Source organism: Neodiprion lecontei, chromosome 2, assembly GCF_021901455.1.
Source record: "Neodiprion lecontei isolate iyNeoLeco1 chromosome 2, iyNeoLeco1.1, whole genome shotgun sequence".
Classification (NCBI taxonomy): Eukaryota; Metazoa; Arthropoda; class Insecta; order Hymenoptera; family Diprionidae; genus Neodiprion; species Neodiprion lecontei.
The window spans coordinates 5,780,113-5,797,611 of record NC_060261.1 but is presented as its reverse complement, the minus strand read 5'-3'; the positions used below and the strand labels follow the sequence as shown (position 1 = coordinate 5,797,611).

The following is a 17,499-nucleotide window of genomic DNA, read 5'->3' as shown; positions in this document are numbered from 1 at the left end:
TACATACATAGGTATATTTAGTCTCCATGATATATATGTATTCGAATCGTTATTTTTGGTTATTTTTGACAGTTGGAAATGTTATGTAGTATTGTACATACTTAGGTAGATGCGAAGTAGAAATTTAAGGAAGATTCACACTACGTACGAAAACAATAATTTTCATTTTGTTCAAACCGTCCCCACACCTTGAAGCATAAGTATTTCATTTGAAGAAACGAATCACCTTACATTCGTCAGACAGATGAGGATGAGAAACGTAATTCGTTGAAAACGCGCAACGATGTGGTGTCAACCAAAGTTGTACCCTGGAAGATCGCATTTGCGAAAATTCTATTTGCCATGGAATACATATCGTCGAGGTATAAGTTCTACAACTTCAAGACTCGAAGACAATTCACATCCAAATGTTATATCAGTACCTCCAAAAGAAGCTCGTGTTGTTATTTGCGGAGGAGGTGTTGTGGGGGCGGCTGTTGCTTATCATCTTGCTCAGATGGGATGGGGACCCCAGACAATTATAGTTGAAGGTGGCAGGTGGAGTATTAACTTTTTCACATATGTAAATGAAATGTCTAAGACACACAAAAACGAATTATTGAATTTATGTTGTTTTGCATCTAGATTGGGGGGTGGTACGACATGGCATTCTTCCGGCTTGATTGGAGCATTTAAACCGAGTCTTGCTCAATTAAAATTAGCTCAAAACAGTATTGCGTTGTACAAAGCATTGGAGAAAATTGGGAGACCTACTGGGTGGAAACAATGTGGAAGTCTTTCTCTTGCGCGCACCAAAGATCGTATGACTGTATTTCGCAGGATGAAAGCACAGTCTGTGTAAGTTCGTTGTAATGATGCCACATCATTCACATGTCTTTAACTAAAACACCGAATGTGATTTTATCTGTTTTATAAAACATTTAGTAACATTTAATATGATGGTTGAAATGGGATCGATCAGATTTTAATCCTCTTCATTTTTAGCTCCTGGAATATAGAATGTGAACTGATATCTGCAGAAGATGTTACACAATTGTGTCCCATGCTAAGAGTAGATGACTTGGCTGGTGCTTTATGGATTCCTGGAGACGGTGTCGGTGATCCATATCAAACTTGTATTTCATTGATAACAGAGGCTCAAGAGAAGGGTATTTCTGTTGTTCTTCACTCTTCAATGTCTTAATGCTCTTATGAGAATAAATACTTTCTAAAACATTAAGGGAATTTCAGGAAAATAATTGAACTATTTGTTAGGTGTTAGGGTGTACGAAAACTGCAAAGTGACGCACATAGTCAACAAAGAAAACTCTATTGAGGCTGTTGAAACAACATGCGGCACTATTGAATGCCAGTTCTTTGTTAACTGTGCTGGTTTCTGGGCACGAAGTGTTGGGAAACTAAGTGAGCCTTTTGTCAAAGTTAGTGTTACCTCACTGCACGATGTAAGATAAACTGGTAGCTAAAGGTTCCCTTCTTTCAATTTCTCTGACTCTCTCATCTGTCACTCATGCACTGTAAATTTCAATTCCATTTAATGCAGTAGAATGTATTCTGCCAATAGAAGGATATCTCTTGCTCCATAAGTTTGGCTCACAGCATGCTTCATCTAACTTTCAATAGGAAATCCTAAAGTGAAAAATTGCTCGTTGTAAAAAAACTGCAGTTAATTTTTAATTATTTAGAATTAGTAGAATATACCATTTTAATTCTGCTGATTTATGATGTGATAAAGTACATCTAGAGGGTCAGCTGGTAATTATTCACCTTAGGATGATTAACAATAGTATTATTTCATTGTAATGAAAACTCGTGATTTGTAGGTTCCTTTGCATCCAGTGGAACACTATTATCTGCATACAAAACCAATGGTAGGTTTAGATCCAATGACACCGGTTATTCGTGACTTGGATGGATACATATACTTCCGTGAAAATAACGGTCGACTACTGGCTGGTGGATTTGAACCTGTCGCCAAGCCAGCCTTTGAAAATGGAATAATCCCTGGTAGATCATGTTTCCAAGTTTCGAAGTAAATTAAGAGATTTAGTTTCTTGCAGCTAAATAATTATTTTTGCACATCTTAAACGTAGGTAATACTAACGAGCGATATTTACCTGAAGATTGGGATCATTTCCATGTATTACTGGAACAAATGCTCCATCGAATGCCTAGTTTAGGAAATGTTGTGCTTGAAAGATTATGTAATGGCCCAGAGGCATTCTCACCAGATTGCAAGTGGATTGTAGGAGAGGCTCCTGAAATACAAAATTATTACATTGCTGCTGGAATGAAGACTGTAAGTTTAGAGCTTTAACATATATAACTAACATTTATACTGTACCGATATTTTCCACTTATATTTGATAACTATTTTATATCACAATTAAAAATTACTTTATCATCAGGTTGGCATATCAGCTGCTGGAGGAATCGGTCAGGCAACAGCTGAGCTGATAGTAAATGGTTCTACGTCGCTCGATATGTATGAACTGGACGTTTCTCGTTTTCTTGGGCTCCATAACAATCGAAAATTTTTGCGAGATCGAGTAAAAGAAGTTCCTGGTATGCATTACGCATTGCAATATCCCCAACACGAGTTTCAAACTGGCAGAAATCTGCGAATGTCGCCAATATATCCAAAATTAAGAGAAGCTGGTGCTGTATTCGGGCAAGTAATGGGATACGAAAGACCATCTTGGTTTCAACCAGCAGATGAAAATGGTAACAATTCAGGTCTTAGCATTGCAAATACGGCTTTGAGAATAAAAGTATGCATGTATGGGCTTGGTTAATGTTTAAAATTTAAGAAAGATAAACAAACCTGGTATTTGAATTCCATTTAGACATAGACCCGATTGACGGATCGCGGAAATACAAAATTGCATACACGAACACATTTGGTAAGCCGCCCTGGTTTGATTATGTTGCAAACGAGTATGCAGCTTGTCGTGAAACAGTTGGGCTGAGTGACTACTCGTCTTTTACGAAAATCGATTTATGGGTATAAATATATATTTTTTTCTCAAGTTTTACACACTTCCATTTAGTCTAAATTCTCAATCATTATTGATTCTCATAGTCGAACAGTACAGAAGTTGTGGACTTGCTTCAGTATTTGTGTTCCAATGACGTTGACGTACCAGTTGGCAGCATCATTCATACTGGAATGCAAAATCATTTGGGTGGTTATGAAAATGATTGTAGCTTAGCAAGAATTGCTGTGAATCAGTGAGTATCTATTTATAAAATTTTGACAGTCTCACCAGTATATTATGTCTACAAAAAATGTATCTTGGTAATTATATCCAGCTATATGATGATTGCCCCAACAATACAACAAACTCGCTGCAAAAACTGGATTCGACGTCATTTACCTTCTGACGGATCAGTAGCGGTATCAGATGTCACCTCAGCTTACACAGCTATTTGTATTATGGGTCCTGCCACTCGAGAATTGCTGTCTGAACTTACAGATACAGATCTAAATGCAAAGAACTTTCCCTTTTTCACTTTCAAGGTATTATACCTGAGGTTACAAAGTTTATTACTTTTAGAATTTCTAGAAGTGATAATAGACAGTGAATTAGAAACTATTGCATAACTATTGATGCTGTTTAGGAACTCGACGTCGGCTTAGCCAATGGTATAAGAGCGATGAACCTCACACACACGGGAGAGCTCGGGTATGTCCTGTATATACCAAATGAGGTACGTGTAAAATCAGCAGTAGCGTTCCGCTACTCTTACTTAAAATTTGTACAGCTAATAGCAGGACATTGATTCAATACTATCCTAGTTTGTTTGTCCAACAAAAGCGAAATGGAAATTCTCCTTTCTGATGTCCCCACGTTATCCAATAGGTCCTGAAACTAGTGAATGGTAATTAATTATTTTCCTATCAATACACTGTAGAATTTGGTTGAAGTTCGGCTTTGTTAATAAATAGCACCAATGGTAAACATGTAGCACTCGGTCACACATGCTTACTCACCATTTTTCAGCCAAACCTGTAGCTATTCTTGTTCATCATCACTATAATTATTTTCTGTGAATGATAGCTCGAAAATCATCAACATGTTCATATAATTGAACCATTTATGTAAGTAATAACTTTTCCGTGTGTCGCAGTTTGCTTTACATGTCTATACCAGGCTGATAGAAGCAGGAGAGAAATACGGGATAATGCACGCTGGTTATTATGCTACGAGGGCTCTTCGTGTTGAAAAGTTTTATGCTTTTTGGGGTCAAGATTTGGACACGTTTACTACACCATTGGAATGTGGTAGAGCCTGGCGTGTGAAATTCGATGTAAGCCTAATCGAAACAAACGTTATTGCATATCCAACATGATAATAATTTGATTACAAAAATGTTTGAAACCAATTTTATAGAAAAGCGTAGACTTCATTGGTCGAGATGCTTTATTGAAACAAAGAGAAGACGGCGTCCGTCGCAAGTATGTTCAATTATTAGTTACTGATCATGACCCTGATATTGATCCCTGGTGTTGGGGTGGGGAGCCTATTTACCGAGATGGAAAATATTGTGGCATGACTACAACAACTGGATACGGTTTTACGTTCAAGAAACAAGTATGTCACTTTTCTGATGATAATGGAAAATGAATAAAATTTTCTTGAATCATAATTGAAAACCCGATTCATTGATTAATCAAACTATAATGTGTTTCAGGTTTGTCTTGGTTTTGTACAAAATTTAGACGAGAACGGAAAAACTCAAGATGTGTCAAATGAATATGTTTTATCTGGGGACTATGAAATTGATATCTCAGGTATCAAATTTCATGCAAAATGTCACCTCCACAGTCCCAATCTACCAACCAAGTTCCCAGACACAGAGAGAGACTCATATCACGCTACCCGTGATTTACAAAGCACATAACGTATTGAATTAATATTTGTTACAAGTTGTACAAATAATGTATATATTTCATATGAATAAATTATTTAATATTTATAAATTATTTTATCCGGGGGTTTTACTTTATTGGTCTTTATATTATATAATACTTATTGTCATTTTAAAACCGTATAGTATGCTACTACAACGGCGTCTGGGAGAGTATTTGATAAAAGTGTGCTTTGGCGTTATTCAGAAAGTAATTTAATTCTATTATATTCTCATAAACAGTTACATAAATCTTCAGAACCTTCATCCGAATATAGAAATGCATGCATAAAAAATTGTGGCAATTGGATAGGTTTTAGTATACAAAACGAAAAGAATGTTTATTTCATGAGTTTGAACTTGTTTCAAAGACAAAATTATATTAAAATTGCGTGGTACCATAATTGCATACACCACTCGTCAGAGTGATTGATATACATGTACATATCTATATTTAGCAAACATTAGTCAACTGAAACCCTCATTGGCCACCAATGTACTTCTGATATAGATATGGTACAAATTTATTTTTCACTTACATAAACATATAACTTTGCACCATTTAGTTTGAAACTTTTTCAGTTCATTGGTCGGTCCATTATGTGCTAATGAAAAAAACTCCTTATATTATATACTACTGAACACCATTATTACACATTTCAGCTATTTTCAATTGCATGATTATGCGCTGCATTGTACTATTTAATATTTATAATGCAACTGATATCAACCAAGTCTTCTTTTCATCAATTATTCAAAAGAAAGTTTTTTCTATAGCTGAATTGTTCGTTGCATCTTCACCGATGCAAGATAGAGTTTATTAAAATATTGACATTTTAATTACTTGTTACTTCACTTACACTATTTTTTAATTATTATTATTGTTGTTATTATTATTGTTATTATTACAGTCACTATAAGATTATTTTTCATTCTTCACCAAGAAAATCATTAATACGTTAAGCCCAAGTTATTATTATAGTACATCTATTCGTAGATCAACAACTTTTTACACGCGATTCTTATTTACCAATTTACTGTACACAAATCGATATTTTCAAGTATAAAACGTTTTATCACTCTGGGATCTCCGGTTCTGGAGGTGGCTGGACCTGTTTCTGTACCATACACGATCGAGCCACTGATTCGAATAATCTGTAAATAAAAAATCCCAGATTAATTGGGCAACCAATAATTTTCCGTCGAATATGTGACAAAAAAAAAAAAAATAATTTCGAAAGGAAGGTCAATTTAATTTTCGTAAACATTAAATTATAATACTGGCACTAGATACTTACTTTTCGATTTCTGGTGCACAGTGGACAAACTCATGCTTCCAGAAGTTGTAGGTAGGATTTTTAATGAGTTCAATAAAGGTAATGAGAAGTCCCCAGGGATGTGGTCTGTTGACAATCAGCCTTTCAAGAAGGACTCGTGTTATTTGTTCTTGAATAGCTTCAGTGTTAGCTTCAGCGAATAGGTACAACAAGGTACAACTGAAATAATGCGTATGACTGTTGGGATATCGCAACTGATTTGCAATTGCATTTAGGAATAAGTAACGCCCTTCTGTATCGAGATCAACAGCTAGATTTTGGAATATATCCATGTGTGCGGCATGAGCAATTGTCGACATGTTGGGAGTATGTCCTTTGCTACGAATGAATGCTATAGCCTGTGTCCCGACATACAGAACAAGGGCGTTCATCAATTGAATATTGTAGCGCATTCCAGCCTCCTGTGAAACCTGCAAGTTACTGCGAAGTTCTGAAAGGAAAGTAACAGGGGCTCTGGCTTTCAAGTATGAATCCAATTCTTTCTTGAAACTAAGCGGTTGTATCATAGAGGCAAAGTTCGATAGAACTCTTGGTGCATGGGCGATTTCTTGCAGCATGTCGACTTTCAAATTCGGGGTAAAAGGATCGGGGAGGCGCATATTTCTCGGGAAAGCACTGAGAATGAGGTTTCTCATTTGAATACAATTTGGGGGTATCACATCGCAGAATCCGTAATGATAGTCGCATAAAAATTCTGGGAAGTCATGTAATAAAACCAACAGTACTCGCAGCGTCCCCTTGTATAAGAGAGTTACTGGCTTTGCTAGCTCAGCATTGCGCAGATATGGTGCAAGATACTTGAAGAGATCAATGAGCAACTGAGCGTACATGCCCCAGCATTTTTGTTGTGGAGTAATAGCGAGCATACGACCAATAAATACTCGGTGCGAAACCAGCTCCAACCAAGCGTAACAAAAGCCTGAGGCCTTTGCTGGACGTAATATGTGCAGCGTGTGGCAGAAGGCAGTCAGTACTTGGTAATTAACGGCCTCAAGCACAGGTTCGGGAGCACACAGCTCAAGGAACAGCATAACAAATATTCGATGATAAGGTAGCTGTTGAAAGTCCGTTCCGCGCATTTCATGATCTTGCAGAAGAACACCGGCGACAATGCCCAGAACCTTGTTCAGGAGGTTGATTTTAGTGTGCGTATTTGCAGTGTCCCCTGAATGCTTTACCAAAAGCGCAACAAGACGAACAAAGGCATCCAATGTATGGAAGCACTTCGCACGCACCACAGAAGGAGCAGCATTTGGTTCACCCAGTGCTCTGTAGCAGAGATCAACGCACATTTGTGTACTGAGCTTGAAGAATCGTGTAATGAGATCGTCAGTTTTTAATATTCCGTGAATATTCATCTGGTGGACAAACATTCCGAATGCTTTTGTTGGATCACGGGCGTGCGTTGGATTGTGGTGCATGGATACCCATTCACGTAACAAGTATTCGGTCTTTTCCATCAGTCCAGGAGGATCGTCGAAATCCCGAGTCTGAAAGGGATAAATTTTCGGCTTAAGTTTGCTGCAGTAGTCGCATAATTTATTATTCAAGTGTGGATGAATTTGCGAAGTTTACTTACTCTCACCTGGAGAATCCCTGAGTGAATATGAGCAGTTGGTCCAGCTGGGGCTCTGTCTGCCAGTACAGCTGGGTCATGATTAGCCCGTAATGATTCTATCAAACTCGTAAGCCTGAATATTGAAATCCTGCACAGAAAGATGTCCAATGTGAGGTTTAAGTAAATAAGGAATCAAGGAGCCTGCCTACGATCAAGCTATTACTATTTCAAGGTTTCTATCTCTACAACTCATTGTCAGCTGTATAAATACTTTAAAATCAACTGCTGTCTATGACAGAAAGGAATATAAAAATAGCAATAACCATTTACATTAGATGAAAAACCTATCCTTATTAAATTACGCTTGTTCGTGATTTATTTTTAACCATTTGCAAAATCTATATTTCTACCATGATTAATGATAATGGTAATGAAGTTTGTTATCCTGGTAAGCAGTAGTTAAACTCTCAAGCAACAACTAGCTCAGTTCACGTATTTAATATCGTTTCTTCAGATAAAAAAAAATTTGCATCAAATAGTCTTGTAATTATAATATTATAGTTTTACTAAATGTACACTAACCCTTCAGGTGGTGCTCGATGATGTGCCATTCTAGCTAGAATTTCAATTGTATTGAATAAGTCAGATTCCGTAACATGAGTAGTTTGTCTCTCATCAATTAGATAGAGCTGCACTAGTTGCATAGCAAAAGCAGTAGCCATGGCAGCACCAGCATCCATTGCCTGAGCCAGAGCGTAATCAAATTGCGGTAGGTTCAACAAGTGAGATCTGGAAGAATTGTATTGATTATTACAAAGAATCATTATTTAATGTGAAAACCGCGTTAACACTAACTTGCCTCAGCAATGATTATGTTCTGACTGTTTGAAAAAAACAGAACTCACCTTATCAAGTAATCGACAGCTTCAAAATTGTAACGGAACTCTTCTCTGCATTCCGTTAAACATCGAGTTACATGTTTGTTTGTCCACTGCATGCCATAAGCTCGTGGATCTTGAAGGCACTTAAGGATACGAAGATGTAATTCCCTGTATCGCAGCATTATTTCTCCATCATTAACACCAGTTGAAATGGTGGGACCATCTAGCAATCCTTCTACAGCCTAGACACATTCAAAAAAATTTATTTTACTGAAGAAGAAAGTATTATATTAAGTTTGCGTGAAACTTGTACTGCAGAAATAACATAGATAACATTTTTTTGGCAGTTATGAGTTAATTACCTTTTTCAATAGCGCCATAGCAGCACCAGTGTCCCTGGATCTTCTGGTAAGGATGATAGAATCGAGAAGTGCATGTAGCGCAGCGTGTTGTGGTGGCGGAACACCTGGACCCATAGCTGCCAAAAGTAGATCTACTTCTGTGGCAAGTTTTTCTAACATGGCACCAACTTCGTCATTGTTAACAGCAGCTGCATATGCTGCGACTTGCTGAGGTGTAGCAACTGCAACTGCCGGATTTGCCGCGAATGCTGTAGCAGCAGGTTCCTTCAACATTACAATAGAAATTTTGTCCCTTAATCCTAATGGTTATTTAAATTTACCATTTTCGGCCTCTTTCTTTTTTTTTCCTGAACGATTTTCTGTATTTACTATAAATACGTAGGTAATTTAATAATCGAGTAATGGGTCTTTCACCTTTAATTTACCAAGTTGAGGTACCATGCTGGAAGGGATTCACTCGGAGTGACTTTGTAAAATAGGAGATGGAGGTTTTTACTCTTTTTCATATTTTCCTCACTACGCATCGGCATACAATTTTATCTACATACATAATATTTGATGCTGAAGGATTTATAAAACGGAATAATAATATACTCACAGTGACCGGCTTAGGCATAAAGAGAGCTTGAGTGTCACGTTCAGAAAGAGGTAGAAACCCTGGAATGTTCCTTGCGAATTCCTCATAAACAGCCATTTGTTGTGGAGTAACTCCTCCGACTTTAAGTCTTATTTGTTCAGGCATTCTCTCTGCCTGATATTTAGCTAAGGGATCACAGTACCTCCTTCCTTCTTGTCTAGCAATCTTACGTAGTTCTATCTCATTTAGTAGTCTCTTATCCATCTCAGGAATAGCTTTTTCAATCGCTGTTTTCTGTACAAATGCGCACGCAAGTTCCATGTTATCAGCAGCCACTATACTCGCCGCTTGTTCAGCTAGCTCCTTTTGTTGTGGAGTAGTTCCCATCAGTGCAGCTACAAATGATTGCTTCAGGTTTGTGCTGATTGAAGTGAGTACCTGGATTGACGAGTTGATAATTAGTACATCACCCTAATCAATGAGATATCTAATTTCCGTATGACTTAGTAATTCATACCTGTTCTCGGCACGTTATCATGGCCATTCCAGCAGTGAGATTGCGCACCATATGACGGGCAGCAGTACGCATCCTGATCTCTTCGGGGTCGAGTGCAAAATCTTTTCTGACAATTTGTTCACTTGTTGTCAATGCTATTTTTATTGATCTATCTACGACAGGGTGAATCCACTCTTGAATAGCTCGTTCAACAGCGGAACGCACAAATTGTTTGAGGTGTGGGTGTGCTTGGAAAAGTGGCAGCTAATAATAAGACACAAACATTTTATGAGAAAAAATATTTTTGCTAATTGCATCTGGTCTGAGTCACCGTGCTATCATGACTTTTTAGTTCATTTAGACTTCTGATTTTATTTACATCACGGTATATTTGAAAGCGTAATTCACCTGGTTGTTGATAGTGATGTGCTGTGAAGCAATACCAGTCACTGATATATCCATGTAATTGAATCGTGGTTCGGGTGGACTAGTCGGCAATGAAGGTGTTGTATTTACAGGAGGTGCCTGTTGTGGGACTACAGTTCCAGTTGTTGTTGGTCTGACAAGTTCCTCAGCAGGAGGCTGTGGTGGGAGCGGATTTGCAGCGACTTCTGGTTTCTTATTCGGGTGTGATAATTGGTATTCCAAGTTTCTCAGTTTTTCGGGATCTTTCAAATAGATGGCTGGCTTCAATTCCTAAAATAGAGTAAATTTTGTACATTGAAATGAGGTTGATTCTATCTATTTCTCAATTTCTATAACAGTAATAAACGAAGGAAAACTCACGGATACGTCGATACTCAGATTCTTGCAGAGCACCTCAATTTCAAATTTCAGATTCAGTTTTAGATCAGGTTCCTGATGTAACTCAGCCAAAACATTCATTATTGCCATAGTCCAGGGATTGGGAGGACGAAAGACACGGCTTTTTGCACAGCTTTCCAATACTTTAGCTACGAATGGCACAACATACAAGAGTTCTTGTTGACCTTTGTGATACGCCTCGACAAGTAAGCTTTTCAAATCTATATCAATCTGTAAATAAAATAGAAATAATTTTTCTAAGTAACATTCCTCCAAGATAATCTGGAATTTACAGATATGCTACACAAATATTTAAGAAAATAGGTAAGGTTGTGGTTACATGGAAGATTGGATTGTTTCTTCCTAATGTCAGCATTCCCAGCCAATGACCCAAGTTCTTCAATAGAGAGCGGTCAGAAAAGTTTGCTATTCCTTTGTCGCTTCGTAGCAGTACCTGAAAGTATACAAAAATTAAATGTAGGTACATTTATCCATCAATTTGTTTATGAATTCAATAAAGAAATGTAGAACCCACCTTGATGTTTCGGAAAGTTTCTCTGGTGACCATTTTATTCACATCGGGTACTTTAAGACAGTCAAGAAAGTTGGAATAAAGGGCATGGAAATTCAATTCAATGCTAGCACGTTTCATAACTAAATACTGAGCCATCCATGGCCAGTACTCTTCGGTAACTATCTCTCGAATTTCATCACATTTCTGTTGCAGATTAAGCTGACTCAAATTATTGAATATAAATGCAGTTTTATCTTGCAAACTTTCCGGTGGTGCTGTAATCTTCTCCTCCTTATCCGTGGCAACAAGCAATGTGTCTATGTTGGTCGCATTTGCAATTGATGGCTAAAACAAGCAAACAAAATACCACAATGAATGTATACAACCAGTAGATGGTTAAATTTGCTCATTGTTCAAGTTCTCACATAATGATTTAATGTCTCAAGTCTTACCCTGGCAGAGAGCGACGTAGTGGGAGTTGTAGATGGTTTGGCTTGGGTAGTAGTTGTTGTAACAGTCGTTGTAGTGATAGTTTTGTAAGGAATAGTAGCTGGTGCTAGCATGGCAGCTATTGACTTTGGAAGTACTTGACCCTGAGGTCTGGTGGGAGGTTCTTGTCCCTGGAGGCCATATTCGACATACTCGATAAGATGTGGTGGGAATTCACTGAAGTGTTGGATAGCCCTGACATGTTCGCAATACTTCTGATATTCCTTTAACCGACTTTTGAAGCGGTCCAATGCAGCGATTCCAAAATAATACATTTTACTAGCCTCCGGTTTTCTCAAAGCGTCAAGAACACAGCGTAACGCCAATCCCAAGGCGACATAAGTGTTAACAAGCCCTCTCTCAATAATACCTCCAAACAATTGAGCTGTTATATGCAATTCCTTATCAGGATATTGCGGAAAGAAACGGTACTCTTCAAACAAATTGCGCAACATGCAGTTGAACACATCACGCTCTCTTTTGCTACCGGAATCTTGAAATTTTTTCAACATTTCAAGTACTTCGTCAATCGACAATGTGGGATGTGGAGGGTGATTGTATATGCGTTGAAAATAGCTGTTCGCTTCGTCTTCAATTTCTTTAGATACATTCTGCGACATATCAGGAAACAAATTCGAAGTCTCTGGCAATCTAGCCTTTTCAATACCACTTGGTGGACCAAGACGGCTTAATCCTGCTATCGTTGTACCACCCGGTACAACTGATGGTCCTTGCGTTCCAACGGGCCCTGCGTGAAGCTGGGCGGAAAGCGGCATCAAAGGGAATGGGCTCGGTGATGGACCCATTAAGCGTGAGGGTGAACCAGGTGCAGAAACCAAAGGACCAAGGGCCCCAGGAAGATTAAAAGCAGAACTGCTAGGAGGTCCCAAACTAGAGCTCAAGCCCATAGAAGCTAAACTTGAGCTGAGATTTCCCAATGGATCAACTTGCGATGACGAAAAGAGCTGTAATAACGTTTGATCATGATTTTATAAAGTCTTTGGCTTACTTATAAGAGAATTATTATACGTTCAAATATAATTTACTGTGACACAAAACTTTAATTAGTCCAAAATAGCACAAACTCTGGGGCTTACCTGTCCTCCTAAAGTAGCAGGATTGAACGGTTCAAGCGCTCTGTGTCTAATGACAGGAGGTGGTCTGCTTAGGCTTGCTTTACTAAGCATTAGATTGCAGTTCTGAACCATTGTCATAATCGCATCGGAACAATCTTGAGACACATTTCTGCAATCGAAAGTGATAGGAATATTACAGCGATACTCTGAATTTTGTTTCATAAAGTTTTGAAATTGGTAAAAAGTATGAATAATCAAAATGGCATACCCAGCGCAGACTTGCAGGCAAGCAAGAATGGTATTGAGTGTTTCCTGAGGAAGTTGAGTAGCCTTCGGAGTTGAAGGGTCTTCTTTCATAGTGGGCCCCATAATGTGCGGACATCTTCGTTGTAGGAATTTTACGCAAGCAGCAACAAACAATTCTCCGTGATCTCTAATCTTATCTGTAAGCCACTTTTCCAGTTTCAAATATTCTCTTCGTGAGGCTAGACAGGCCAGATCGATAACAAAAGGAAAAGATTGGGCGTTCAGAAGCATCGAAAGAGCCTTCAAATCCTGAGCCACATCTAGGATTCGAGATAGCCTTGTTTGATCATATTCCCCACGCAAATACCACTCGGCCATGGCATGCATTATTATCGGCTTGATTGGAATATTGTTGGCGTGCCAAGCATGGTGTAAAATAACAGCGGAATTCGGATGATTGCCAAGGAAAATCGGCATCAAAGTGCTGAGCAATTCCTGCCGGAGTATCGTGAGTGGGGGATTGATCTGAAGTAGGGCCAGGACGAGAACGTCCGGACAATGTTGAATAGGCCATTTGAATGTTTCCTGAACTGCGCCGTATAAACCTCGTTCAGCCATGTGAAGCAGAAGTTCGACTACATTCAGTGATCGCCAGGTTCCGGCTTCCTTGCTGTCGCCTTCTGGTGCAGCTTTGAGAACATCAACTGTTACCGAATGGTACGGGTAATCAGCAAAACAAAATATGTCCGGATTTTTCAGAACTTGCTGTACCAATGAGAATTGACCTTCTACATTATCCCAATGTCGGTAAAATAACTCAACAGGGAACATATCCAGAGGATATCCTAGATGCTGAAGACCTAGACGCAGGCCTGTTATTAGCAGGTTTAAGCCTTGTCTGTCCTTGATTATAAAATCAGTGTGGTCAAGTTTAACTATGATCTCATTCCATGATAAAGTAGATTGCTGCAACATAAGGAAATGGATACTATTATTATTATACTATGACAATGAAAAAATATAATAATTTTAATTAAAGTAAACTTCATCTGTACAGAATATTATAGGAATAATTACTTACAAGATCTTTCAGAGTCTGAATGAACACTTCGACGTTCCATGTAGTAGGTGTACTGCCGTCAGAAGATTTCTCTTTACTGGAATCTTGATTGCCACCGGAACCTCCCCAGAATGACTGTAAACCACCAGCATCATCAAGACCGGAACATGTACGAGCCATGAGGGATAACACCCGAGCAGCTGCGGTTGGTGTAATTTCTCGGGCCCCCAGTCCAGCAAGGGCGGAGCGGCATTCGTCAACGCTACTGGTGAACCCATATCCGAGTTCCATAATCATCTCGACCAAAGCATTTCCATCCTGAAAGGGAAATCCCTATAAGTAAATTTTTACTGTTTCTTAGTAAAGTTTCTTTGCACAAATAACGTATAGCTGAATGTATGTAAATGGAAAATTTACCATTGGATTGGAAGCCATGTTTAATTCAATTGCTGCTTGCGGAATTTCCCCGTCGCCTGGATACAAGAGTGGTGCTAGCACCACCGGTACCAGCTCACGGGGAAAATCACGCCTTAAATTCTTGAGAAATTTTTCCTTTGCTTCGATAGGCAGGCCAAACTGGTTGGGTTCGTGAAATGCCTGCGACAGTATGAGATGTAGAACCTCAGGTGACGAATCGTGAAGACCTCCTTCGTGGTGTTTATTGCTTATTTCCGAGTTTATGTAATTCTTTATCAATTCAGGTAGCTGTTTTTTAATGTGTTCCAATGCTAACGTCTGGATATCTGGATTTTCAGAATGCAACAACGCTATCGCGAAGGCAACTTCTTGTACAGATGTCAATTTCAGAACCTTGCGAAGATTGAGAAAAAATTTTGATGATGGATTTAAGCTCTGAAATAAAAAATGAATAACTGAATGTTTGTAGCTCATCTTTAATTATAGAGAATTACTTTAATTACAGCAAATTTCCAGATGTAACAAGTTAAAAATTATCCTGTGTTATATTTCTTTACAACAAGTTAAATATGATTCTGTGTTATATTTCTTTACATTTAAACTTACTTTTTGTTGATGTAAGGGGCGATCAATGGCGTAACAGAGGTTTGATATGAAGGACGGCTTGCTGAGAAGATTAATGCACTCTTGGGTGAGCAACTGAGCTTGATAATAATCTTTTGCGTTGGGCTCTGGCTGCTCTCCCGTTGAAAAGTTGACATGTGAGAACAAACAGCGCAGCAAGTGTCTGTCCGCCTCCAGACCCTTCCACTGCACCAACTGTTCAAAACATAGAGAATAATTCTCAGACATCGATGATGTAGAACTCGATTGGGTTTTGAATAATGCAATATGAAAATAAGATTCGCTATTCGTATAAATTGTAAATAATGAAAACAGGATGTGAGTCCTCTGCTTTCTTAAAAAAAGTAAATAAACTTAAAGACATAGTAAAGATAAAAAGTTTAATAGATAATTTGTATCATATATTCGATTCATAATTTTTATCAAAATATTAAAATAAGTATCACAACGTCGCTGGTATCTGTAGGCATTAAATTTCAAATGTTCTTTTTTAGGAAGATGTGTTTTTTTTTCAACCAATTATCGGGGATGGTGAATCATTTCCTTTTTTTCAGTGTCGCTAGGAGGGATAAAAATTGAAACTTAACCTAACTGTGTTAAGGTAGTTCAAATTCTCCATTTATAGTTTATCTCTCATTTTTTTTCGCCGGTATCTGACCTCGCACGGCTTTACTTAGCATATACAAGTACAAACACCGACAACTATTCCCAAGGCAATGAGTGAGCCATGAGCTTGTTTGTTGCTACCTCAGGTACGTGACGTTGACCAGATGAATAGCAAGCTCTGAAGTTGTTACCGCCAAATTTACAGTTAGCAATATTTTCATCATTTCACGCATATATGTCGAATTTATCCTGCGAAATGCGATATATGGTAACAGGAGACTCTACGCATTATGCAGACTTTTGCGAGGTGTTGGGTTCGAGAATTCGTTGAAAAGGGGTCAAAGAGACGCGGAGGAGTGAAAAATGCTTAGCAAGCATATTGCGTTGATTCGGATGAGGTACAACGTCACGACTCGACGACGAGCATACGGGCGTTGGAAAAGGAGCGGTGAAGAGAGGAGGGGTAAAAACTGAATATAAACGGTATAATAAGAGATAGTTTTACTCACAACTGATATTTCCTGAGCGCTTTCTCGAAAATTTTTCTTGTTCAAATTTGCAACCAAATAACTGATTTGTGACAAAGTAAAAGACAACGAGTCCAGGTTCATAGTTCCATGAATACGACCTCGAAAGCTTCAAACACGTTTGAAGCTTTCTTCGGTATCCACGAATTGCTTCCCCGGATTTTCTCCTTGTTAAAAGCATGAAAACTACATTTGTACAGTCCTACGACCAACATCGGGATTATTATTTTTAAACACAATTTCAGATCAACGTCATGGCGAAAGGAACACAAAAAGAAAACGCGAAAAACGGTGATACCACCACGAAATCGCACCACACAATCCACTCTACTTCTCCCTCGTTCCGCTTTTTTTTTTAATATCCTTTCTTTCTTATTTAGCGTTTCTCCTTTTCTTTTTCTTTTTTCACACAATCTGTCTCTTCTTCTCGCTCCCAGGCAGAGAGATAGCTGGCTGGCTAGTTCGTCAGCGATTTCTCATTTACTGTTGGTGCCTCGGTGGCGCTGATATCCGCCGTGACTTTAGCACATTTGCCAAACGGATGCTTCCTTTTCTAGTACAATCTTGGCCGCCAGGTGGCTCTTGATTACCTAGCGCAAAATTTTCATTGCCGTCGCGACATTCGTTTGTCATTGATTTGAATTTGGAACCGGAAGAAAAATCCACCAGCGTTCCAATGAGATGAAGATTGAAATAAAGTTATTGGTAGTAAAATTCATGAAATACTTCATTTTTTCCAAATTGAATTCGATTTTTATTTATTTTCACAATAATCGTGTGGAATGCAACAGGTTTTTATCTTCAGATTCGCATTGAATTTGTATACGTAAACACGAAAAAAAAAGTTTTTATACGTAGATAACAATACTATTAGTTTGGAACAATGACATTAAGTATAATCCGCAAGATCCACATGATTTTTTATGTTTCATACATATTCACAATACTATAACGTTATTTTATTTTTGTTTGTTTATTTCTTCGTAAATTCATTGTAACGATACAATGGGTATATCT

The 17,499-nt window shown here is 38.2% G+C and overlaps 2 protein-coding genes across 5 annotated transcripts; one reads left to right on the top strand and one right to left on the bottom strand.

The window, feature by feature from the left end:
• Window positions 1–30: 30 nt before the first annotated feature.
• On the top strand, window positions 31–4,984 carry LOC107224823 (pyruvate dehydrogenase phosphatase regulatory subunit, mitochondrial). Of its 3 annotated transcripts, XM_015665023.2 has the most exons (14): window positions 36–537; window positions 625–837; window positions 985–1,148; window positions 1,255–1,418; window positions 1,821–2,004; window positions 2,091–2,296; window positions 2,406–2,721; window positions 2,844–3,001; window positions 3,080–3,228; window positions 3,310–3,517; window positions 3,619–3,708; window positions 4,129–4,308; window positions 4,392–4,592; window positions 4,693–4,984. In XM_015665023.2, the coding sequence occupies exons 1-14, from the start codon at window positions 284–286 to the stop codon at window positions 4,900–4,902; spliced, it is 2,697 nt and encodes an 898-aa protein (XP_015520509.1). In that variant the 5' UTR covers window positions 36–283; the 3' UTR covers window positions 4,903–4,984. The 3 variants fall into 3 exon arrangements, with proteins under 3 accessions (XP_046587410.1, XP_046587409.1, XP_015520509.1); XM_046731454.1 differs by lacking the exons at window positions 4,392–4,592; window positions 4,693–4,984 and adding an exon at window positions 3,797–3,879 and having other exon boundaries at window positions 31–537; window positions 4,129–4,270; XM_046731453.1 differs by lacking the exon at window positions 3,619–3,708 and having other exon boundaries at window positions 35–537.
• On the bottom strand, window positions 2,547–16,958 carry LOC107224818 (CCR4-NOT transcription complex subunit 1). 2 transcript variants are annotated; one of them, XM_015665016.2, is made up of 22 exons: window positions 16,465–16,958; window positions 15,332–15,544; window positions 14,726–15,160; window positions 14,330–14,641; window positions 13,271–14,214; window positions 13,024–13,171; window positions 11,890–12,891; window positions 11,459–11,782; window positions 11,264–11,377; window positions 10,906–11,154; window positions 10,528–10,815; window positions 10,141–10,383; window positions 9,645–10,061; window positions 9,047–9,310; window positions 8,709–8,926; window positions 8,386–8,592; window positions 7,825–7,951; window positions 6,207–7,735; window positions 3,992–6,063; window positions 3,264–3,869; window positions 2,822–3,161; window positions 2,547–2,615 (listed from the first exon to the last, which is right to left on the bottom strand). In XM_015665016.2, the coding sequence occupies exons 1-19, from the start codon at window positions 16,564–16,566 to the stop codon at window positions 5,985–5,987; spliced, it is 7,215 nt and encodes a 2,404-aa protein (XP_015520502.1). In that variant the 5' UTR covers window positions 16,567–16,958; the 3' UTR covers window positions 2,547–2,615; window positions 2,822–3,161; window positions 3,264–3,869; window positions 3,992–5,984. The 2 variants fall into 2 exon arrangements, with proteins under 2 accessions (XP_015520502.1, XP_015520503.1); XM_015665017.2 differs by having other exon boundaries at window positions 14,330–14,626.
• Window positions 16,959–17,499: the final 541 nt, after the last annotated feature.

Coding starts and splice junctions, on each gene's coding strand:
- LOC107224823 (XM_015665023.2), top strand. CDS start 284: ATGTGGTGTCAACCAAAGTTGTACCCTGGAAGATCGCATTTGCGAAAA. Junction 1,149..1,254: donor AACAGAGGCTCAAGAGAAGG/GTATTTCTGTTG, acceptor ACTATTTGTTAG/GTGTTAGGGTGTACGAAAAC. Junction 4,593..4,692: donor GTTTTACGTTCAAGAAACAA/GTATGTCACTTT, acceptor AATGTGTTTCAG/GTTTGTCTTGGTTTTGTACA.
- LOC107224818 (XM_015665016.2), bottom strand. CDS start 16,566: ATGAACCTGGACTCGTTGTCTTTTACTTTGTCACAAATCAGTTATTTG. Junction 15,545..16,464: donor GCGCTCAGGAAATATCAGTT/GTGAGTAAAACT, acceptor TGTTTTGAACAG/TTGGTGCAGTGGAAGGGTCT. Junction 13,172..13,270: donor TGCCTGCAAGTCTGCGCTGG/GTATGCCATTTT, acceptor TTTCGATTGCAG/AAATGTGTCTCAAGATTGTT.